The 26586-nt window shown below is 44.5% G+C and overlaps 1 protein-coding gene across 1 annotated transcript in view; it reads right to left on the bottom strand.

Moving 5' to 3' along the window:
• The window catches only part of LOC115205717 (protocadherin Fat 2), an 81434-nt gene that overhangs the window by 51579 nt on the left and 3269 nt on the right, over positions 1-26586 (bottom strand). The window contains exons 2-11 of the mRNA XM_029771983.1: positions 18095-21415; positions 17340-17651; positions 11071-11129; positions 9723-9833; positions 9210-9419; positions 8695-8902; positions 1432-1571; positions 1070-1345; positions 634-844; positions 66-252 (exon numbers count right to left, since the gene is read on the bottom strand). Coding sequence (XP_029627843.1) covers positions 66-252; positions 634-844; positions 1070-1345; positions 1432-1571; positions 8695-8902; positions 9210-9419; positions 9723-9833; positions 11071-11129; positions 17340-17651; positions 18095-21398 — 5018 coding nt within the window. The 5' untranslated portion in view covers positions 21399-21415. The remainder of the gene's footprint in view (positions 1-65; positions 253-633; positions 845-1069; positions 1346-1431; positions 1572-8694; positions 8903-9209; positions 9420-9722; positions 9834-11070; positions 11130-17339; positions 17652-18094; positions 21416-26586) is intronic.

Genomic DNA, 26586 nt, shown 5'->3' with positions numbered 1-26586 from the left:
AATTTACAAATTAAAGCATTTAAGAATTATCAAACAACATAATACTAGTTTATATATATATTAACCTGGGAGGGGTTCTGTCTGAGAGCAGGACGGTGATGGAGACAGAACAGAGATCGCTGTGCTGGGGAAAACCCTGGTCTGTGGCCTTCACTGTTAGATGAAACTGCTCCTGGGGTAGGCTGTCCAGTGATTTGGTGATAGTGATACTCCCCAGCTCGCCATCAATGTCAAAGGTGTTGTTGACATTCCCTGGAAAGATGAATCAAAGACCAAATTAAAATTAGCAAATTATTTTACAAACAAATATTTTTTTGTGTATAGAATGTTTGAAATTGTCAACACATTTGCCTATATGTGAACAATGCCTTGTTCAGGGGCAGAAGGACAGATTTTTACCTTGTCAACTCGGGGATTTGATCTTGCAACTCTTTCGGTTACTAGCTCAACGCTCTAACCACTAGGCTACCTGCCACCCCCAGAATGTGAGTGAAAACATTCTCAAATATATAATATACTTATCCTGTAGCACTCTTATAAAGAATGCTAAAAATAGGTAATCATATTTGAAGATTTTTTCACAATTTAAATCCATCATAATCTACCCCTCATAATCTCTGATCTGTGTTGTACCTGAGTGAAGGGAGTAGATAATTTGAGCGTTGCTCCCCATGTCCTTATCCAGAGCCTTGACACGCAGCACCTCTGTCCCAGCCGCAGCCAAATTGGGGATAGTGCCCTCATAGCCGGCTGCCATGAAGGCAGGAGAGTGGTCGTTGCAGTCCTCCACATAAACCACTGCCTTCACAAAGTTTCTTTTCACTGGGATCTCCTGATCTCGAACCTATGCATTTAAAGGAGATGGTGAGAGCAAGACAGTGTAGGGACATTAACTTAAACAAAATGAAATTCCTAGAAAACCAGCAAAAATGATTGCTATAATCAGACAGAGATTATTTTGCTTTGTGAAACTGTTAGATGATAGATACGCTGTACTTTAGATCGTCATGTTTTCAAATGGTAAGGGAGATGAAAAGGAGACATGACTAAAAAACATCAACAACATTACCATCACAATGAGTGTGTGCACAGAAAGCTTCTCACGGTCCAGCTGCTCAGTCATGACCAGAACACCACTCTTATGGTCCAGATGGAAGTTCTTCAGGCTGTCTGGATCGACGCTGCTGTGGAGCGAGTAGATGAGTTTGCTGTTGCTGTCTCGGTCCTGAGCAGAGATGTGGAGGATGTCCTTCCATGGAGAGGTGTCTTCCGGTACTCTGACCTCGTAGATGGACTTCATGAACATGGGTCGATGCTCGTTCATGTCCAGCACACGAATATATGCCTAGGAGACATACAGACAGGAAGAGAAACTTAATCTAAAATGTTACGATAACTACTAATTTACTTTGTATTTCATATGTGTATCACCTGTGTGGTTGCGAACTGATGCCCGTCTGTAACCTGTACAGTCAGATTATAGTTGGACTTCCTCCCTGCATCCAGAGGCCTGGCGATCACAATGCTGCCTGTGTTTCTCTCAATGTCAAAGTCCTGTTCCTCATCGCCCCCTGGGGTAGAACAACACAATAGATAGGAGATTGTAGAAATAAATCAACATCATTCAATCACCCCATACAAGGACAGTTTCAAGTGTGACCGTTTGAAAATTGACAGTTGAAAGGCCTCAATAGAAGCCTGCCCAGAGTCCCTCAGGTTGTTTGGCTTCGTAAGTGTTTGTCACTGAGACTGGCCCCAATGGCCTTATGGGAGGAGTGAGTGAGAGCCCATACGGCAATTGTGACACACAGGTGTGTCATCCAGAACCATAATGACTTGGCCGTGGTTGGAGGATCATTCTTTCAACAGATGGAATTGTGGGCAGCTGTTTGGAGCGTCCACTGGAAATGGAGTTTGCCCAGTCAGGACAGGTGGAAAGACAAGAACACCAACAAAACATCCCAAAGCTACTGAGAGAGGTAATACTACTTAATTCTCTCCTTCGAATGTTGGCATGAGTGCGTGTGAATACAGAATATGAGCCCTCACTAAATATGGGCACAAACACACGTACTGTATTGCACCCTCAACAGTTTAGAAGTATTATCCCTGTGCATACTATGCCTCATTTACTGAGTGTAAAAAAATAACTATGTGCCAGTATGGGGCCAACGAACCACCGTCATCCTCCCATGCTCAGCCATGTATGTATTAATGACAGAAAACAAGGTTGCAGCAAAGGGTTGCCCCCCCCCCATGTCCAAGTGTCGCAGAATAAGTGTAACACAATTGTTTAAGGGGAAACATTTGGCAGCGACACACTTTGAACAGACGCCGTGAACAGTAGGGGTAAAGCTCATGCTTGTTCAGCCAGATGGTGTTTATTAAGAAATAGATGCACCTTTTCAAGGCTCACATGACTCCATTTTAAACACGCTTTCACTTTTAATATCACCGGTGGGACTACATGAAAATGCAACACTTTAAACATGTCACAAAATGTGAGCATTATTGAAGAATTAATAAAATGTTTAGATTTCTAGTTGGTGCTTTTGCAACATGTGAAGAAAAAAAACGCTAGTTGATGTTTATTGTCATGAGTCTTCCCACTGGACACAGATGTCAATTCAACGTCTATTCCACGTTGGTTCAACGTAATTTCCTTGAAATGATGTGGAAACAATGTTGATTCAACCAGTGTGTGCCCAGTTGGTTGTTCTGAAGGCAGAACTGAGCGATTTCCGCTTAGACAGGCCAGCTGCAACATCAAAATTGGCTACATTGTAAAAATTCATGATTTAAAAAAAAAAGGCTTTTATGTCTTAATTTAAGGTTAAGGTTAGCAGTGTGGTTAAGGTTAGGTTTGATGACTGCAAAGCTGCCTTTAGAACAAGATTCATGATGAAAAACGCTAATATGCGGGAGAACAAACATCCAACGTATTCCATGCCCAGTGTCACGATCGTTTTAAAGAACGGACCAAGGCGCAGCGTTATATGGGTTCCACATGTTTATTGAATTAAACGCACAAAAAAACAATAACGAACGAAACGTGAAGCAAATGAAGTGCTCACAGGCAACTACACATAAGCAAGATCTCACAAAACACAGTGGGGAAATGGCTGCCTAAATATGATCCCCAATCAGAGACAACGAAAAACAGCTGCCTCTGATTGTGGACCATACCAGGCCAACATAGAAATAAACAACCTAGATTACCCACCCTTGTCACACCCCGACCTAACCAAAATAGAGAATAAAAAGGCTCTATGGTCAGGGCGTGACAGTACCCCCCCCCCCCCAAAGGTGCGGACTCCGGCCGCAAAACCTGACTCTATAGGGGAGGGTCCGGGTAGGCATCTAGCGTCGGTGGCGGCTCCGGTGCAGGTCGTAACCCCTGCCCAGACCCCGGATCCGACCATGGCGCCAGGCTGAACGCCGTGCCTGGACTGGGCACCGGCACAAAGGAGGGCTCCGGCCATGGAGCAGGACTGGACACCTTGCCTGGAAGCTCCGGACCATTGACCCTCGCTGGAGGTTCTGGACCGTTGACCGTCGCAGGTGGTTCCGAACCGGGGACCATCGCCGGAAGCTTCGGACTGGGGACCGTCGCTGGAAGCTCTGGACCGGGGACCGTCGCCGGAAGCTCTGGACTGTGAATGCACACTGGAGGCCAAGTGCGTGGAGCCGGTGCAGGGGGCACCGGACTGGTGACACACACTTCAGGACGAGTGCGTGGAGCAGGCACAGGACGTACCGGACTGAGAAGGCGCACTGGAGGCCTGATGCGTGGGACCGGCACAGGTTGCACCGGACTGGTGACACGCTCTTCAGGGCGAGTGCGAGGAGCTGGCACAGGATGTACTGGGCTGTGGAGGCGCACTGGAGACCTGGTGCATAGAGCCGGCACAGGTGGCACCGGACTGGTGACACGCACCTCAGGGCGAGTGCGGGGAGCTGGCACAGGACGCACCAGACTGGGGAGATGCACTTCAGGGTGAGTGCGAGGAGCCGGCACAGGACGTACCGGACTGGGAAGGCGCACTGGAGGCCTAGTGCGTGGAGGTGGCACAGGTGGTATCGGACCGGTGACACACACTTCAGGGCGAGTGCGAGGAGCAGGCACAGGACGTACCGGACTGGGAACACGCACTTCACAGAGAGTGACGAGAAGGAGACACAGGACGTACCGGACTGGGGAGGCGCACTGGAGGCCAGATACGTGGAGCCGGCCCAGGTTTCACCGGACTGATGACACGTTCCTCCAAACGCCTGCGTTGCCGCATACTCCTAGCCAACTCCATTCTCCGGTATCCCTCCTCGCACTGTTCCATCGAATCCCAGGCGGGCTCTGGTACTCTCCTTGGGTTGACCGACCACCTCTCTATCTCCTCCCAGGTGGTCTCTGGCTCTTCCCTCTGCTCAGCCGCCAGCTCCATGTGCCCAGCTCAGCCGCCAGCTCTGTGGTCGTGGTCTGACGACACGCTCCTGCAGAGTTTGCCATTCGGGCTCTGGCACTCTCCTCGGCTTGACCGGCCACCCTTTGTGGCCCCCCCCAAAACAAATCTTAGGGTTGTCCTTGGGCTTTCTTTGGCCGCAAACCCCAGCGTCGTCGTCCTCCTCCCTTATCTCCCTGCATCTGCTTCCAAGGAATTATTTAGTGTCCCTCCATGATCTCCTCCCAAGCCCAGGATACCTTCTCCTCCTGGGCACGCTGCTTGGTCCTGGTTTGGTGGGATATTCTGTCACGATTGTGTGGAGAGACAGACCAAGGCGCAGCGTGATTAAAGTTCCACATCTTTATTTAGTGTGAACTTCCAAACAAAACAAGTAAACAACCAACGAACCGTGACATCAGAGGTGCTACATGCACTTAACTCAAAACAATATCCCACAAGAACACAGGTGGGAAAAAAGGCTACCTAAATATGATCCTCAATTAGAGGCAACGATTACCAGCTGCCTCTAATTGGGAACTCTACCAAGCACACCAACATAGAAATAATGAACCTAGAACACCCCTAGTCACGCTCTGACCTACTATACCATAGAGAACCAAGGTCTCTCTATGGTCAGGGAGTGACAGCCTGATTAAAAATATTGAAAGAGACAAAGAAGAAATAGATTGTTTAAATATATTTTGGTTGACCAGATGGAGGGTTAAAAAGCAGCTGTCACAGTCGAAGAACAAGTCAAATGAAAAGCTGAAGATCTCAACACATTAGAACTGCATTGACTGCCACATTCAGCCATCAAGCGCTTTTCGAGGCACCATCTAAATTGCCATGTTTGAATTCATGAATGTCCCACCGCAAAGGCTTGCTTTCATTGGAATATTTTCAAACATATCTATGCAGCAGGAATTGTTATTCCAGGCTGTATCACATCCGGCCGTGATTGGGAGTCCCATAGGGCGGCGCACAATTGTCCCAGCGTCGTCCTGGTTTGGCTGGGGTTGGCCGTCATTGTAAATAAGAATTTGTTCTTAACTGACTTGTCTAGTTAAATAAAGGTTAAATAAAGGTTAAATAAAGGTTCTATAAAATAATTTCAATGTAAGTGTAACTATCATACTTGATGTTTGGAATCAATCGTTATTTTGTCCATGTTAATCCAAGTTAATTTAATTGTCAAAGAGCTAGATGAATACTTTAGCAAAGGGTCAGCAACGTGTTCTGCCACGTGGCCACGTGAGGCAGATCATCCATCCAGTTAGGCTCTACCTATCCTGTTGTGTCCTGGCCCATCTGAGGAAATATGTCTGTTCTCCTCCTGCTGGGGTGTAGGACACACACACACACATATTGGGCAACTGCCTCTAGCTGAGGTGTTATCTGCCACACCGAGACCAGGCCTGCTCTACTCTGTTCAACAGCAGGCTGACATGAACTCAACCTATTACCATTATAGTTTACATGGGGCACAGAAAACACACAGCGCACAGCAAAACACACAGCGCACAGCAAAACACACAGAGTGTAACGGGCGTCATATAGAGGAGACCAAGGCGCAGCGTGTTGAGTGCTCATCGTTATATTTGAATGAAAACCAACACTAGACAAAATAAACAAAATGACAGCCAACAGTTCTGTCAGGTTATACAAACTAAACAGAAAGCAACTACCCACGAAAACCAAGTGGGAAAAGGCTGCCTACGTATGGCTTCCAATCAGAGACAACGATAGACAGCTGCCTCTGATTGGAAACCATACCCGGCCAAAACATAGAAACACAAACATAGAATGCCCATCAGCTATCACACCCTGACCTAACTTAACAGAGAAAAAACAGCTCTCTTTGGTCAGGGCGTGACACAGAGCACAGCAAAACACACAAGGCACAGCAAAACACACAGAGCACAGCAAAACACAGAGTACACAGCCAAACACACAGAGCACAGCAAAACACACAGAGCACAGCAAAACACACAGAGCACAGCAAAACACACAGAGCACAGCAAAGCACACAGTGCACAGCAAAACACACAGAGCACAGCAAAACACACAGTGCACAGCAAAACACACAGTGCACAGCAAAACACACCTCCCATGCCACATTCTCCCCAATAATAATCTCCTTTCCTTTGCAATCCATTTGCAATCTTTTGACGGGTCACGTTTTGTCTTGCCGTTAAGTACATGTTGACAGATCATCTTAATTTGGACTCATCCCATTTGGTCAGTTTAATAAAACAGCAAACTTTACGAATAACTTTACTCTAAGCCTTTATTGTGTCAACTAATATAACTATTGCTATAACAACATCAAATTACACAAATCTGATCATATTTTAGTTTCTAGAAAATACGCTGTAATTCAACACACAAAAAAACACTACTTTTGCATGGTCCATATCATCAACACACAACACACAATACACAGCGCACAACACACAACACACTGCACACAACACACTGCACACAACACACTGCACACTGCACACAACACACTGCACGCTGCACACAACACACAACACACAACACACAACACACTGCACACAACACACTGTACACAACACACAATACACTGCACAACACACTGCACACAACACACTGCACACTGCACACAACACACAACACACTGCACACAACCCACAGCACACTGCACACAACACACAACACACTTCACACAACACATGGCACACTGCACACTGCACACAACACACAACACACAACACACTGTACACAACACACAGCACACAACACACAACACACTGCACACAACACACTGCACACAACACACTGCACACAACACACTGCACACTGCACACAACACACTGCACGCTGCACACAACACACAACACACAACACACAACACACAACACACTGCACACAACACACTGTACACAACACACAATACACTGCACAACACACTGCACACAACACACTGCACACTGCACACAACACACAACACACTGCACACAACCCACAGCACACTGCACACAACACACAACACACTTCACACAACACATGGCACACTGCACACTGCACACAACACACAACACACAACACACTGTACACAACACACAGCACACAACACACAACAGACTGCACACTGCACACAACACACTGCACACAACACACTGCACACAACACACTGCACACAACACACTGCACACTGCACACAACACACAACACACTGCACACAACACACTGCACACAACACACAACACACTGCACACAACACACTACACACAACACACAATACACTGCACACTGTACACAACACACTGCACACAACACACTGCCCACAACACACAACACACTGCACACAACACACAACACACTGCACACAACACACAGCACACAACACACAGCACACAACACACAGCACACAACACACAGCACACAACACACAACACACTGCACACAACACACAACACACTGCACACAACACACTGCACACAACATACTGCACACAACATACTGCACACAACCCACAACACACTGCACACAACACACAACACACAACACACTGTATAAAACACACAACACACTGCACACAACACACAGCACACTGCACACAACACACAACACAATGCACACAACACACTGCACACAACATACTGCACACAACACACAACACACTGCACACAACACACAACACACTGCACACAACACACAACACACTGCACACAATACACAATACACTGCACACAACACACAACACACAGCACACAGCACACAACACACTACACACTGCACACAACACACTGCACACAACACACTGCACACAACACACAACACACTGCACACTGCACACTGCACACAACACACATACACAACACACTGCACACAACACACAACACACTGCACACAACACACTACACACAACACACAACACACAACACACTGCACACAGCACACTGCACACTGCACACTGCACACAACACACATACACAACACACTGCACACAACACACTGCACACAACACACAATAGACAACACACAACACACTGCACACAACACACAACACACTGCACACTGCACACTGCACACAACACACAACACACTGCACACAACACACAACACACAACACACAACACACTGCACACAACACACAACATACTGCACACAACATACAACACACAACATACTGCACACTGCACACAACACACAACACACTGCACACTGCACACAACACACAACACACTGCACATCTCCACATGTCAGAGTTATCGATGTTAGTCCTCACCTGTGATGTCGTACCACCGTAGCCTCTGTGTCTCCGTGAGGATAATCCCCACCATGTGAGTGACAGGATCCGTCTCCATGACAGCGAAGGTGAAGTGTGGCTCGTCAAACGTCAGTGGATCGGAAGTGGGAGTCGGCTTGGGGATCCACTCTACGTCGAGGCGGACTGTCGACGATCTCACCGGGCTCCCATGGTCCTTTGCTTTGATCTGACAGAGGGAAGGGTTGGGATGGAGAGGACAATGCTAATGTTATTGCGCTGGGGTGTGGATCTTTGTGTTACTCATCACAATATACGAGAACATGACAGGGTTGGGGTTCATCACAATGGTATTCACATGCAAGTTTACACACTCCCTGCATGTGAATCAGAGCCATGAAAGAAGATGTGATTGTATTTGTTTAGGGATAGCAGGTGTGCTTAATTAAAGAGTGCTCCACCACTTCGTGTGAATGTGAAAAGCAGAAGAATCAGTGGGACATGGTAATTATGGTGTTCTAATCTTGTCCACCTACCGTGAGGATGCTGTAGTTGCCTGCTGTAAAGTCCCCCCGTGCCGTCACCATCCCAGTGTCTGGATGGATCTCAAACCTCTCGTTCTGGTTGTCCTGGAGACTGAAGGTGACCTCAGCATTAGGCCCTTCATCGTCATCCTGGGCAACCATCCGACACACCTCCACCTGTGGCCTCACCCCCTGACCCCTGTGTTGCTCAGGTAGTTTGACCTGGAAACAATCAATGATTCAATCAGTCACATTTATTTACAAAAGCCCTTTTTTTACATCAGCAGTTGTCATTAGCAGTTGTCATTTGCACTATTTGTTACCAGATCCCTACATGGTCCTTGTCAGAAGTAGTGCACAATGGAATTTTACCAATCAGATCAGCTCTTAAAAAGATATGATGTGAAAAGATCTGATGTGATTGGTCAAAATATCAATGAGTTGAAAAAAATATCAGAATTGTTCTGCCCTATGTAGACTGTGTTTATAAATGTAGGAAACCCCAAAGAGCCAACAAAAGCAGACCTGGAAGAGCTTGTGGTTGAACTGGGGCCTGTTGTCGTTCTCATCCAGCACCTGGATGATCACTGTAGAGGTGGAGCGGAGAGGAGGGGCTCCGTTGTCCGACACTATCACCTGAGAGGAGAAGAGGGGAGAGAGGGTTTAGTCTAACAGTAGCATGTGGAGGAAGAGGGTTTAGTCTAACAGTAGGATATGGAGGAAGAGGGTTTAGTCTAACAATAGGATATGGAGGAAGAGGGGTTAGTCTAACAGTAGGATGTGGAGGAAGAGGGTTTGGTCTAACAGTAGGATATGGAGGAAGAGGGTTTAGTCTAACAGTAGGATATGGAGGAAGAGGGTTTAGTCTAACAATAGGATATGGAGGAAGAGGGGTTAGTTAGTCTAGCAGTAGGATATGGAGGAAGAGGGGTTAGTTAGTCTAACAGTAGGATATGGAGGAAGAGGGTTTAGTCTAACAATAGGATATGGAGGAAGAGGGTTTGGTCTAACAGTAGGATATGGAGGAAGAGGGTTTGGTCTAACAGTAGGATATGGAGGAAGAGGGTTTGGTCTAACAGTAGGATATGGAGGAAGAGGGTTTGGTCTAACAGTAGGATATGGAGGAAGAGGGGTTAGTTAGTCTAACAGTAGGATATGGAGGAAGAGGGTTTGGTCTAACAGTAGGATATGGAGGAAGAGGGTTTAGTCTAACAATAGGATATGGAGGAAGAGGGTTTGGTCTAACAGTAGGATATGGAGGAAGAGGGTTTAGTCTAACAGTAGGATATGGAGGAAGAGGGGTTAGTTAGTCTAACAGTAGGATATGGAGGAAGAGGGTTTAGTCTAACAGTAGGATATGGAGGAAGAGGGGTTAGTTAGTCTAACAGTAGGATATGGAGGAAGAGGGGTTAGTTAGTCTAACAGTAGGATATGGAGGAAGAGGGGTTAGTTAGTCTAACAGTAGGATATGGAGGAAGAGGGGTTAGTTAGTCTAACAGCAGGATATGGAAGAAGAGGGTTTAGTCTAACAGTAGGATATGGAGGAAGAGGGGTTAGTTAGTCTAACAGTAGGATATGGAGGAAGAGGGGTTAGTTAGTCTAACAGCAGGATATGGAAGAAGAGGGTTTAGCCTAACAGTAGGATGTGGAGGAAGAGAGTTTAGTCTGTGGAGGATTGATTGAGATTTAAATTACATTTAAAAAGTTGTATGTATCATAAATCACATATATTTTGTGAGCAATGTTCTTTATCAAGACTACACACGTTATGGATAATTGACAGTCTAGTTTAAGCTCTCATGGTTAGGCCTTTTAACAATCTCATAAAAAAATGCACATGTTGTTTAATCACAAGCAGGTGTCTCAGTCTCACCTCGACACTGTGCTCAGACTTCAGTTCCCGGTCCAGAGAGGTCAGAGTGCTGATGACGCCTAAGAAAACATAGAGGGGAAGTGGGCAGAGAGAGGGGGGGAGAGATGGAGGAGATGGGAGGGAAGGAGGAAGAAGGAGCATTGTCATCAAAATGGAATCTTTCCCACATGGACAGCAGTAGCAGGGTAGTTCGACGAAATGAGTGTCTTTTGAGTTTCTGATATTTTAAGTAGAAATTGTGCACCAATATTTAATTGTATTTTTATTTATTTATTTTATTTTACCCTTATTTTACCGGGTAAGTTGAATACACATTCTCATTTACAACAACGGCCTTGGGAATAGTTACAGGGGAGGGGGGGGGGGAATGAGCAAATTGGAAGCTGGGGGTGCTTAGGTGGCTATGATGGCATGAGGGCCAGATTGGGAATTTAGTCAGGACACTGGGGTTAACACCCATACTCTTACGATAAGTGCCATAGGATATTTAGTGACCACAGAGAGTCAGGACACGCGTTTAATCTCCCATCCGAAAGACACTGCCTTACAAAGGGCAATGTCCCCAATCCCTGCTCTTGGGCATTGGGATATTTTATTTTACACCAGAGGAAAGAGTGCCTCCTACTGGCCAACACAACTTCCAGCAGCATCAAAACGTTTCTCAGCATTGAAGCTCCCCAAAAACACAGTGGCTGCCATCATTTTAAAATGGAAGAAGTTTGGAACCACTTGACCTGGCTGCCCGGCCAACATGAGCAATTGAAGGAGAAGGGCTTTGGTCAAGGAGGTGAACAACAACCTAATGGTCACTCTGACAGAGCTCCAGAGTTCCTCTGTGGAGATGGGAGAACCTTCCAGAAGGACAACCATCTCTGCAGCACTCCACCAATCAGGCCTTTATGGTAGAGACGCTAGACGCAAGCCACTCCTCAGTTTAAGGCACATGATAGTCCAATTGGACTTTGCCAAAAGGCACATAAAGGACTCTCAGACCATGAGCAACAAGATTTTTTGGTCTGATGAAACCAAGATTGAACTCTTTAGTCTGAATGCCAAGCGTCATGTCTGGAGGAAACCAGGCATTGCTCATCACCTGGCCAATACCATCCCTACCGTGAAGCATGGTGGTGGCTATTTTTTTCAGCGGCGGAGACTGGAAGACTAGTCAGGATAGAGGGAAAGATTAAAGGAGCAAACCTGATGAAAACCTGCTCCAGAGCGCTCAGGACCTCATACTGGGGCGAACGTTCACCTTCCAACAGGACAATGACCCTAAGCACACAGCCAAGACAACGCAGGAGTGGCTTCGGGACAGGTCTCTGAATGTACATGAGTGGCCCAGCCAGAGTCCGGACTTGAACCCAATCTAACATCTCTGGAAAGACCTGGAAATAGCTGTGTAGCGACGCTCCCCATCCAACCTGACAGAGCTTGAGATGATCTGCATAAAAAAATGGGAGAAACTCCCCAAATACAAGTGTGTCAAGCTTGTAGCGTCATACCCAAGAAGACTCGAGGCTGTAATCTATGCTAAAGGTTCTTCAACAAAGTCCTGAGTAAAGGGTCTGAAAACTTATGTAAATACTTATATATTTTTTTTTTTACATATTTGCTAAAATGCCAAAACCTTGCTTTGTCATTATGGAGTATTGTGTGTAGATTTATGGGGGGGGGACGATTTAATCCATTTTAGAATAAGCCTGTAACTTAACAAAATGTGGAGAAAATGCACTGTATGTCTCTGAGTGTAGTTTGAAGGAAGTTATTAAATAGCACTAGCGTTAGCATTGGCTTGCGAAACTACCTTAATTTCCTTCATATTGGTCACAGAGAAATAAAAATGGTATCCATGAGTTCATCTAAATAGATCTGACTCTGAAAAGATCCCAACGTATCCCCTTGATATGAGGAATTTGATATGATTTATACTTTTACTTTTTATACTTATGTATAATCTATCAATTACATTTACTTTTGATTCTTAAGTATATTTAAAACCAAATACTTTTAGACTTTTACTCAAGTATTATTTTACTGGATGACTTTCACTTTTACTTGAGTCGTTTTCTATTGAAGTATCTTTACTTTTATTCAAGTATGACAAATGGGTACTTTTTCCACCACTGCCTTTAATAGGCACTTACTATAGTCATTTTGTTATAAACCTCTTGAGATAGGAAAACATGTTTTTTATTAAGTTGAACATGTGTTCTTTGTGACAGAATTGTAAAATTAGCTGAAATCAAATTTTTATTTATTTTTTTAACCAAGTTACGCTTCTCAAAAAACACCGAATTAGCGGAATGACCTAGCACACCTGTCACTGTCTGAGCCCCAGGCAGCTGGTTCACTCTTCTTCCTATCCACAAGTCTGTTTTTCTAACAGTGTTTATTTGGCTTTATAGTGTTCACGGAAAAAACCTCTGAGAACTTTCCAGAGCCTGTTATTTTCATAAAATAGTCAGCCTTTTAGGCCTGTGGACACTTTACTATTATAATGTGTGTAGCAAGAGCCAATACAATCAAGCAGGTTAACATCTTTCATTGTGAATGATGTTCTGGAGTCAGCTCTGCAGAGTGGTCACTAGCTGGCACAGCCACAAAGTCATGAAATCAGATTTTAAACCTAACCCTAAACTTAACCCTAACCTTAACCACACTGCTAACCCTAATGTCCAACCCTAACCTTAAATTAAGACCAAAAAGATCATTTCGTTTTCACAAATTTTACAACACAGCCAATTTTGACATTGCAGCTAGCCTAAGGAGAAATCGCTCAGTTCTCCCCCCAGGACAAATCTTTTGACAATAAACCTCAACCTGCTACAATCTGACTAGGTATCCCACTTTCCCTCTCCCCTTTCCCAATCTATCCACTGATAAGCTATCCAACTGTATTGTCATTTGGTAAAGATTTCCCATTCTGCTTCTGTTCCATTAGTAGGCTAATTATCCTGCCATTCTGCTTCTGTCCCTTAAATAAGCTAATTCTCCTGCCATTCTGCTTCTGTCCCTTAAATAAGCTAATTATCCTGCCATTCTGCTTCTGTCCCTTAAATAAGCTAATTCTCCTGCCATTCTGCTTCTGTCACTTAAATAAGCTAATTCTCCTGCCATTCTGCTTCTGTCCCTTAAATAAGCTAATTCTCCTGCCATGCTGCTTCTGTCCCTTAAATAAGCTAATTCTCCTGCCATTCTGCTTCTGTCCCTTAAATAAGCTAATTCTCCTGCCATGCTGCTTCTGTCCCTTAAATAAGCTAATTCTCCTGCCATTCTGCTTCTGTCACTTAAATAAGCTAATTCTCCTGCCATTCTGCTTCTGTCCCTTAAATAAGCTAATTCTCCTGCCATGCTGCTTCTGTCCCTTAAATAAGCTAATTCTCCTGCCATTCTGCTTCTGTCCCTTAAATAAGCTAATTCTCCTGCCATTCTGCTTCTGTCCCTTAAATAAGCTAATTCTCCTGCCATTCTGCTTCTGTCCCTTAAATAAGCTAATTCTCCTGCCATTCTGCTTCTGTTCTTTTCGCAGGCTAATTCCTCTGTTCCTTTAGTAGGCTAATTCTCCTGCCAAATTAAAGCGACTATGAGATCAGAAAACCTGACAAAACAGGTTACACGACTGGTTTGGACTTTTTTAGTCGTTTGTGTTAAAATCTGGGTGAGGCTGTCTGGATTACAGCCTGAGTTGATATCAGAGTTCAGTTCAGTTCACCATCCGATTGCCCCAAGTGACACCCCAGGGACTGATTACCGTGTGTGTGTGTGTGTGTGTGTGTGTGTGTGTGTGTGTGTGTGTGTGTGTGTGTGTGTGTGTGTGTGTGTGTGTGTGTGTGTGTGTGTGTGTGTGTGTGTGTGTGTGTGTGTGTGTGTGTGTGTTGCATTTAGCTTTTACGGAATTCAAAACACATCCTGCTGGGTCTTTACGGGAGACGCGTTAGAAAGTTGCTTTTATCATTAGCTGAGACTTGTCGGTTCGCATCCTGTTTCAGTGTTTTTGTGATGGAGTTGCCCTTCTCTGCTTGGTCTCCTTGTAAAGAGGTCTCTTGACCTCATAGGGTTTTGCTGGGATAGCAGGTAGCCTCAAGGTTAGCGCGTTGGGCCAGTTACCGAAAGGTTGCTGGTTTGAATCCTGGAGCCCACAAAAAATATTTCTCTGTGCAGTTATTCCCAATTTCTCCTGGGGTGCTGGACAATGGTGACTCCACCCCTGGGGGAGTTGGGATATGCAAGAAACGCATTCTGTTGCACACTTCTATAACTGAATAACAGGACAAATATAAGCATCCCCAAAATTATTATTTATTTTATAGTTTGGGCTTTTCTGTATCTTCCAGCTGGTAATACTGCTTGTATTCAAAGGTATTATTGGTTCTTAACTGACTACCTGCTGGGACATCACTACAGATACTGTACTGTGTGTACTTTGCTGCTACTCTCCTGAACTGAGATCTTAGTCAGACTTCTCTGAGTCATGTGTATCCTGTTCAGACATGAGGAGCACAGCTCATATCCTCTCACAACGAGCATAAATCTACCATGCTGTTGAGTGATAGAAGTTGAGGTTTCACCTTATTGATAGTGTTTTATTCCACCTATACTCTTCACTTTGTAGAAGAACAAGGCTTGTGTTGTAGTAATGAGTTTAAAGGCCTGATTTTCCTGTGTTTTATATACACTGAATGTACAAAACATTAGGAACACCTTTGTAAAATTGAACACCTTTTTACCCTCAGAACTAGCATCAATTTGTCAGGGCACGGACTCTACAAGGGGTCGAAAGCGTTCCACAGGGATTCTGGCCCATGTTGACTCCAGTTGGCTGGATGTCCTTTTGATACACATGGGAAACTGTTGAGCGTGAAAAACCCATCAACGTTAGACACTCAAACCGGCACGCCTAGCACCTACTACCATACCCTGTTCAAGGGCACTTAAATATGTTGTCTTGTCCATTCACCCTCTGAATAGCACACATTAACAATCCATGTCCCAGTTGTCTCAAGGCTTAAAAATCCTTCTTTAACCTGTCTCCTCCCCTTCATCTACACTGATTGAAGTGGATTTAACAAGTGACATCAATAAGGGATCATAGCTTTCACCTGGATTTACCTGGTCTAATATTTTCTATACTCAGTAGAAATGAGAATACTGTCATTTTAGTGTAAGAGCTGTTTGAAAAGACCACCTGAAATTTCAGCCTGTTTTGGTGGGACAGAGTTTTGACACCACCAGGCCGTAATTGAGTTAATAGACCAATAAAATAGAGAGTTGCGACCTTTGCTGCAAATAACAGCTAGTTTTCAGTTTTCCCCTTCTCACTCAGACCACTCCAGGCAGTCTCAGTGAAACTAACCCGTGTCTTGATTACACTGGGGGTTTCTATAAAACATCTAATATATTGTACATCTTCCAAGGCATTAATGGAGCACCTTTTCAGCTTTAATCCTTTGGTGTTAGACTGGGGTAGGGAGCCACACCACACACACACACGCACACACACGCGCACACGCACACACACACACACACACACACACACACGCACACACACACACACACGCACACACACGCGCACACGCACACACGCGCACACGCACGCACACACACACACACACACACACACACACACACACACACACACACACACACACACACACACACACACACACACACACACACACACACACACACACACACACACACACACACACAGAGCCCAGCAGAGATGACAAGTCGAGGACGGACGGATGTGTAGAAGCTTGTGACGTAGAGTTAATCTGGTTGCAATTTGTCCTGTCTTCAAAGGCCCATGCTATGTTGTTGTGTGACAGGCACTCAGCTGCATGACGAAACTGTCATAGATTTGGGGTTTAACTTTCTGTTTGGGAAGTTGTTCTTTTACTGCCCTCCCAGCCCAGACATGACTGCATCATTTGTTGTGTTTTTGTGTACATTTATAGGTAGAAAATAAGTGTAGTTTAATCTTGGCCGGTTTTCACCACAGGTTATGACACACTCTGAGTGATGGCTGTGCACAGTGCTGCTGAGACATGTTATAATCTACCATTTTCTACTCAACTTGAGAAATTACAACGTTTTACAGCTAGTTAAACTTTATATTGAGATGTATATTTGACGTAGAGTTGTCAAATTTAATATGGACACAATATAGCAGCCTACCTTTCCTCAAAAGTGTTAAGACTAATAATACAGAACTAAAAACACCTTCAAATCACATCGCTCCATGATTCCTTGTGAAATGTGTCAATTACCTGTCTTGGGTTCTATGGTGAAATACGTCCGCGGTGACTCCAACAACTGGAAGGTAAGTTTCCCCTCAGAGGAGCTGTCCACGTCAGTAGCAGTGACCTGAAGCACTGACTTGTCTTTAGGCATGTTTTCTAGGACGGAGCCGAAGTAGACCGGCTGGGACAGCTGGGGAGGGTTATCGTTGATGTCCAGGACTTCCACAAATATGTCTGTCCAGGTCACTAGAGGGATGGTGCCAAGGTCTTTGGCATAGACCGATAGCCAGTAGTGTGGGACGGCCTCGCGGTCTAACGTCTCAGCAGTGCGGATTACTCCTGCAAAACAGAAGGAGAAATCGTTTATAATGTCATCCATCTGTATTTGCATTTTTTTTGCTGACAGGTGTGGGGATGAACAACTTTGTTAAATCATCTAGGTTTATCCAAAAATAGTTATTTGGTTAAAACTGGATGATACACTGTCAGATTATAAGTATGAGTAATATTCTGAAAAAGAGGCCTGGTGCGTCAGTGCAGGTTCAGCACTATAATGACAGAGCATTTTTCCAACAGGAGTCAAGCATACTAATGAAACGTGATACTTTGTGAGGTCACAGGCTATCAGCTGTAAAGTATCCATTATGTAGGAACATAGACGGGTCCCAAGAAGCCTCAGGTTATTTTTTACATTGCTCATTACTATTATTACACACACACACACACACACACACACACACACACACACACACACACACACACACACACACACACATATTTACCTGTTTCCTCATCGATCATGAAAACTCCCAGGCCAGATCCATCGTGGATGTGGTACCTGACGACTCCATCTCTCCCCAGGTCCCTGTCTGCTGCTGTCAGCATCAACACTGAGGTTCCCACAGGAGCGTCCTCCATCACTGAGGCCTCATAGACAAACATGGAGAAGACCGGCTTATTCAGGTTCTCATTCACATCCAGGACCTCCACCTCGATGAAACAGGAGGAGGAGAGTGACCGAGGAAGGCCATGGTCAACCGCTCGAACCGTCAGGTTGTAAGACTGTCTCCTCTCAAAGTCCAGTTCCTTCTCAAGGGTTAGAGATCCCGTTGACGCATCCAGAAAAAAGGCCCCATTCTCACTGTTCTTCAGGTTGTAGCTGATCTGTCCAGCGCTGCCCAGGTCTAAGTCGTAGCTCTCGACCCACAGTAGCACCGTCCCCAAGGGAACATCCTCGGGGACTTTGATGTTGTAGATCTTGGGGACGAACTTGGGAGGATTGTCGTTGATGTCCTCCAACACGACCACCAGATTGGTCATAGAGAAGAGCTGTGGGTCTGTTTTAGACTGATCTCTAGCCTCTATCTTCAGGTTATGTGTGGGAAGGGCCTCTCTGTCTAAACGATCAGACACCTTCACTTCGCCGGTGAGTTCATTGATCTTGAAAAGATCAGTTAAAGTTAGCATCGAATATAATATGTTTCCATTGTCCTCAGAGTCTAAATCTGTTGCGTGCACTTGGAATATCCTCGTGTCAACCTCCGTGTTCTCTGGAATGTGCACGACATACCTGGATTGGTCAAATACTGGTCGGTTGTCGTTAACATCCAATAGATTCACAGCGAGAAATTTCCATGCTGAGGTTTGTGGGCTTCCTAAGTCATAGACAGTTACGTTCAAAATGTAAAACTCTTTGGTTTCTCGGTCTAAAGGACACACAAGCTGAAGCTCCCCAGAGAAAATACCAATGGAGAAACACCCGTCTTCATTTCCACTTGAGATAGCGTACACAAGCTTGCTGTTGAATCCAGTGTCGTTATCCGTAGCCTTGAAGTAAAGGATAGTTGAATTCAAAGGGAAGTCCTCTCTGATGTCAATAGTACTCGGGATGCCAGAGTTGAACTTAGGAGAGTGGCGGTTGATGATATGAACGTCCGAGAAGGATTCCTCATCCTGGAAATTCAACCCTGGCTTTATGGATTCAATCAGTTTGTCTGTAAGCTGTTTGAAAATCCCAGTCTCCTGACAACTGACGGTGGCTTCAGTGCCCTGGTTAACGACAGTAACAGTAACAACAGAGGGATCAGAGGTATGTTTACCATCTGTTGCTGTGATTCTGAGTCTGAACGAAGGTAATTCAGTCTCTATCGAAGCTGTGGGTATCTGTTTGATCAGTTTAATGACTCCTGATACAGCGTCGATGTCAAACAGTTTTTGGTCATTCCCTGACTCGATCACATATCTGAGCTGTTGTAGTTCATCCAGGTCAACAGCAGACAGCTCTGCGATTGGCTCTCTCACTGCTAAATCTACAGGTATGGTGGCGTTGCATCCCACCTGCTCAAACAGAGGGGTGTTGTCGTTGACGTTGCTCATGGTGATCGTCACGGCGCACTCAGAAACATGACTGAAGGGACTGCCGCTGTCCGAAGCCCACACTCTGAGATGATACCACCTCTTCATCAACTCGTAGTCCAGATCCTCAGATGTAGAGATCACTCCACTGATTGGGTCTATTGTGAATGGGGAAGGAGCTGAGTTGGCTATGGCATAGGTCACAAAACCATTTCGGTCCCTGTCATCGTCTATTGCAGAGACTGATAGAACGCTGCTGCCTATAGGTACGTTCTCTGGTAGTGTGGCTTGGTATGAAGGTTTGGTGAATATTGGGGCGTTGTCGTTTTCGTCAGTTATCTCAACGACGATATGGGTCTCGGCTTCGCCGTGATTCGCTATCACGTCGAATTCAAAACGAGACTTTTTCTCAAAGTCAAAGGACTCTGAGGTAACAATTATTCCTGTTTTGGGGTTAATCTTAAATTTGGGGCTATCAGAGTTACTTTTAATGTGGTATCTAACATTCAAATATGCCGGACTCACACTAACTCTGACCACATGTGTTTTTGGTGGTGAAAACTCACTTAGTGTGAGAATGTATGTGTCTTCCAGAAAGCTAAACAGGCTTTGTTTATAGGGAGGGATATGGATTTCTGAAACTGGAGAAACTAGAGGTGGACTGCTCTTGTCTTTAGCTTGAAGGGAGAGGTTTAATCCAGATGGGCTCTGAGACCAGTTCATTCTCTTGGTGGAGACCACTTGGAAACCATTGCCTTGCAGGCTGGATGGAATAATCTCAAAATACCTCTGTGGATCCCCACCAACAATACTAACGGACTCAACTGGCTTTACACCCGACTCTACATGGACATCAATAGTTATCTTCTCATCTTCGTCCTTTTGAGCTAGGACAACCGGGAGAGGTTTGATGATGGGGGCGGTTGAAGAGACCTTTTCTATGGTAACTTTAACCCTGGCCACGTTGCCAAACTTCTGAACCCCAGATATCTTCTTGGTCCTGTCCTCGGCTAATACAGTGAGATCGTATGTTTCTGCTCGGCTGTGGTTCAGCCTCTTGACGAGGCTGATGGCGCCTGAGAAAGGATCAACGGCGAACGGATGGGCTCTACTCATGAAGGAGTAATAGAACTCAGCGTTACAGCCAATATCCGCGTCCGTCGCACTGACCCTGACCACGCTGGACTTCAACGGTGCGTCTTCCCTGATGACTACGTTGTACGAGGCTGGGTAGAAGAGCGGTTTCAGATCATTGGTATCAAGCACCTGAACCAATACCTTGGTCCTGGCCTGGAAGTCGTAAGTGATTTCAGTGGCTTCAATGGTGAGAGTATAACTGTCTCTTACTTCCCTGTTTAGTGACGCAGAATTACTGCTTCGCGTTTTGATTCGCAGGATGCAGAAATCCCCTACTCTGACCTCCTCCGCTTTGAATAGGCCGTCGTCGTCTCCAGAGACGAGTTTGAACTTGATGTCCCAGAAAGGATCGGTCACTACGATACCCATCTTGATGGGACTCTCCACAGCAGTCCTGGGGGCTGAGTTCTCATTAATGGTGGCATTGTAGAGATGATAAGTGAACCTCATGGGAGAGCTGTCCTTTCCAAGCACCTTTCCCAAACTCCATTTTGTTGGTATTTTGTGATACTCGTTACTTGCTACTAGGTTTAGTAAGACTGCTACCACGAAGAGTAGTGTACTTGTGTCTGTTGTAACCATCTTCACTGTCATCACCAGGATCCTCAGCTCTGAGAGAGAGAGAGAGAGAGAGAATTAGATTTGAGTTCATATGGCGGGAAAAAATATACATCTTAATTTTATAATTCAATACTCTACGAAAATCACATACAAAATACATCTCTTTGACCAGATTGTGAACATATCAGTCATTTCCCTAGTGCCTGCTCCTGTCTGAGCAGTACAATGTGAGAGTAATGATCCAATGACACAGCACCACAGTGGAAGCCTGCTGTGAGGAATTTGTCTCCTGTTCTAACATGCCTTGACCAAAGCAAAGCAATACATTGTTTGATGACAAGAAACAGCCTCAGAGCAGCATTAGACAGGTGGTGCCTTTCCCCCCATGTCATTATTCCTTCCCCTTGAGTGCAACAACTGATAATCAAATCATTATTATAAAGCCTTTGTCAACGTGTGTTAATAAAACAGGATTTGTTACGTGATGACAGATGTAAAACAGGACCTTTATCCAAACGTAAATAGTGTGTCTGTTTGTCTGTGTTCTGAGCGGTCTTCTGTTCAGCGTAGGCTGTTCTGACATGAACCTTTTACTCCTAAATGTAAACACATTTAAAGCTCAACAATTCATAAGACTCATTGTGAAATATACAGTACGAACCCTTTCTCTAGTGGATTACAATAATTTATATATTTGCCAATAAAAATGAAAACTACAAATATTAAAATCATTAAGATTATATCAACAACTCAAAATAAATCAAATATATAATTGGCCTTTAGGTGAAATGGTCTAGTTTTTAGTGCTGCACTTGGCAACAATAAAGACTCCAGTATTCCTGCATGGTGATTTGACCTTCTCTCAGCACTTTAAATGCCTATAGCTGTTGCTTATCAGCTCCGTGACTGCTACTTTTCACTTCTCTTACATCTGAAGTTTACCGGAGATATCAGAGAGATCTGGAGTGAGAGGAACGCTTTTTAAGCCGCTCCTTGAAAACGTACATAAAATACCTGTCAATCTGTTACTGTGGCGATGAACAAAATGACTGTTTACATAACTAACCTTTCACTTTGTCATCACTAGTAGAAAGTGATCGATCGTTTTGGTCCGTAGAATCATTACTAGCTTAGACAAACATGCTCATACAGGAACACATGGCTTTACAGATTATTATAAATGATGATTTGACTAATCAAATGTGAGAAAATGAGTGATTCCCCAGCCATCTCTCGTAACAACTGCTAAATGGGGGGGGGGGGGGTGACAGCCAGAGTCAGGTACAGTTGAAGTCGGAAGTTTACATAGACCTTAGCCAAATACATTTAAAACTCAGTTTTTCACAATCCCTAACATTTAAACCTTCCGCTTTTATTTCTTTCATCACATTCCCAGTGGGTCGGAAGTTTACATACACTCAATTAGTATTTGGTAGCATTGCCTTTAAATTGCTTAACTTGGGTCAAACGTTTCAGGTAGCCTTCCACAAGCTTCCCACAATAAGTTGGGTGAATTTTGGCCCATTCCTCCTGACAGAGCTGGTGTAACTGAGTCAGGTTTGTAGGCCTCCTTGCTCTCACACACTTTTTCAGTTCTGCCAACAAATGTTCTATGGGTTTGAGGTCAAGCTTTGTGATGGCCACTCCAATACCTTGACTTTGTTGTCCTTAAGCCATTTTGCCACAACTTTGGAAGTATGCTTGGGGTCATTGTCCATTTGGAAGACCCATTTGCGACCAAGCTTTAACTTCCTGACTGATGTCTTGAGATGTTGCTTCAATACATGCACATAATTTTCCCTTCTCATGATGCCATCTATTTTGTGAAGTGCACCAGTCCCTCCTGCAGCAAAGCACCCCCACATCATGATGCTGCCACCCCCGTGCTTCACGGTTGGGATGGTGTTCTTCGGCTTGCTGCCATCCCCCTTTTTCCTCCAAACACAACGATAGTCATTATGGCCAAACAGTTCTATTTTTGTTTCATCAGACCAGAGGACATTTCTCCCAAAAATACAATCTTTGTCCCCATGTGCAGTTGTAAACCGTAGTCTTGCTTTTTTATGGCAGTTTTGGAGCAGTGGCTTCTCTTCTTCCTTGCTGAGCGGCCTTTCAGGTTATGTCCATATAGGACTCGTTTTACTGTAAATATAGGTACTTTTGTACCTGTTTCCTTCAGCATCTTCACAAGGTCCTTTGCTGTTGTTCTGGGATTGATTTGCACTTTTCGCACCAAAGTACGTTCATCTCTAGGAGACAAAACGCGTCTCCTTTCTGAGCGGTATGACAGCTGCGTGGTCCCATGGTTTTTATACTTGCGTACTATTGTTTGTACAGATGAACGTGATACCTTCAGGCATTTGGAAATTGCTCCCAAGGATAAACCAGACTTGTGGAGGTCTGATTTATTTAGATTTTCCCATGATGTCAAGCAAAGAGGCACTGAGTTTGAAGGTAGGCCTTGAAATACATCCACAGGTACACCTCCAATTGACTCAAATGATGTCAATTAGCCTATCAGAAGCTTCCAAAGCCATGACATAATTTTCTGGAATTTTCGAAGCTGTTTAAAGGCACAGTCAACTTAGTGTATGTAAACTTCTGACCCACTGGAATTGTGATACAGTGAATTATAAGTGAAATAATCTGTCTGTAAACAAATGTTGGAAAAATGACTTGTGTCATGCGCAAAGTAGATGTCCTAACCGACTTGCCAAAACTATAGTTTGTTAACAAGACATTTGTGGAGTGGTTGAAAAACGCGATTTAATGACTCCAAACTAAGTGTATGTAAACTTCCCACTTTAACTGTAGGTGTGTTTATCTTAACTAGGCCGTGTTGGTGACCTCATAATATAATATGTAATTTAGCAGACACTCTTATCCAAAGCGACAGTCATGCATGCATGCATGGGGCTCCCGAGTGGCGCAGTGGTCTAGGGTATCGTACCTTGTGCAATCTATTGTGCAGTCCCTGGTTCAAATCCAGGCTGGTGATTTGGAGTCCCATAGGGCAGTGCACAAACAGCCCAGTGTTGGCTGCAGTAGGCTGTCATTGGAAATAAGAATTTGTTCTTCACTGACTTTCATGGTGAAATAATAATAATATCTAATTCAATTTAACCTGGTGGTGATCCTGGGAATTGAACCCACTACACTGGTGTTACAAGTGCTATGCTCTACCAACTGAGCTACAAAGGACCACAGTAATGATATTGTCTGGGTTTAAACAGGTCCTGTCATCTCTTTCAATTCGATGCCATATCAATTTACAGTCTTCAGATCATTCTAAACGAACCTTATCCTTTACATGAACATGGGTTGAGTCCCAAATTACACCCTATTCCCTATATACAGTGCACTCTGGTCAAAAGTAGTGCACTATGTAGGGAATTGGTGCCATTTGGGACGCAGGCTGTGGACATGGCACTAAACCATTTAATTTCCAGATGTAGGGGTTCAAATGAAATGTTTGTCTTGCTGGCAGTGCTGCTGGTGGGTAAGATCTGAGGTCTGTCTGCTGTTAGCTGTGGGATGTTCTCCTGTTCATGATCCTGTGTGTTCCTGCCTGTCTTCCTCCTCCAAATTCAAACCCCCGCAGTCACGACCTGTAGGTACACGCTCAGCCATGCTGCGCAGAACAGATCAAATTTCAACATCACCTCCATGGTATTGTACCTGTAAAGGTATTTATTTGGGGCAAAGTTTGCAGTGTTTCTGAGTGATGATTTTTAACAGCTCATTGATCTCTCTCTCTTTCTCTGTCTCTCATCCCCCCTATCTCTCTCTCTCTCTCTCTCTCTCTGTCTGTCTCTGTCTCTCATCCCTCCCCGCTCTCTCCATCTCTCTCTCTGTCTCTCATCCCCCTCTCTCTCTTTGTATCTGTCTCTCACCTCTCCTCCCCTCTCTCTCTCTCTGTGTCTCTGTCTCTCATCCCCCTCTCTCTCTCTCTGTCTTACTATTTATTTCTGTGAAATGTTATATTGCCTTAGGGCTCTATTCAATCCATATTGTGGAAGTTCAGCGCTAAAGGCAATTTTTTAAGGGAAATATTCATGTGTTGGCGGAGACTGCATTCATGGTAAACGTTGCGTTTGGTGGTTCAATCGGAAATTACCTTTGAATTTCTATCGTGCAATCTGTAACGCTTGTGATCCAGATTGAATAGAACTCTACATTGACTGTGCAAGGCACGATTTGGGAGATCTATTCAATCTTTTCACACTAAAAATACTGGTGTAATAAGGACTTATTATCATTCATCTACCAATCCTTGAAGGTTCCTTATTCTCCATCTATATAGTAGAGTTGACGTGAATCTCTCTCCACAATCATCATCATCATCAGGCCTTCTACAATCATCTTCATCAGGCCTTCTTCTATTATAATTTAACTAGGCAAGTCAGTTAAGAACAAATTCTTATTTACAATGACAGCCTCCCTTGTTCAGGGACAGAATGACAGATTTTTACCTTGTCAGCTCAGGGATTTGATCTTGCAACTCTTTCGGTTACTAGTCCAATGCTCTAACCACTAAGCTACCTGCCACCCTTCTACAATCGTCATCATCATCATTATCATCAGGCCTTCTATTATAAAGGGCTCCAGGCTTTTAACAGATCAAGATGTGTGGTTAGAATCTAGCTATGCAGGAAATAAATGAATACCTACATGTACTTTTCTTTGGAAATTCCACTGTGCATTTATGTATGTACCTCTTTTGAATCTTTGTACTGTGTCTGCCAGGCAACCAGGTTACTTTGGAAATACCTTGTGGCGGTTATGAATTCCTTATACTACTAAATCTTTTCTCAAGTAAAAACTTAATGTGAAGTGTTGTTGATTATGGTTATTCTAGAACACAATAAGCACATCTCACAGCATAGTGTATTTCATGATTCAGTACATTGGCTCAACTTGATCAAATGGGGAAGTGGCCAAATGTTCAATCCCAACCTATTTGTTGAGTTACAAAGTATTTCAGCAGCAGTAGACCTACGATGGCAAGTTATTCCATAGACCACTGCCCTGAGCCATGATAACACCCTGTCTGGACCAGTGAATTACCCCTACACCCAGTAACTCTGGACATCAGCCGTTAGATAACTCTCCCCACACCCAGTAACTCTGGACATCAGCCATTAGTTACCTCTACCACCCAGTAACTCTGGACATCAGCCTTTAGTTACCTCTACCACCCAGTAACTCTGGACATCAGCCG

This window comes from Salmo trutta, chromosome 13 (genome assembly GCF_901001165.1).
Source record: "Salmo trutta chromosome 13, fSalTru1.1, whole genome shotgun sequence".
NCBI classification, from domain to species: domain Eukaryota; kingdom Metazoa; phylum Chordata; class Actinopteri; order Salmoniformes; family Salmonidae; genus Salmo; species Salmo trutta.
The sequence above is the reverse complement of the archived record's forward strand: the minus strand, read 5'-3'. Positions and strand labels throughout refer to the sequence as shown.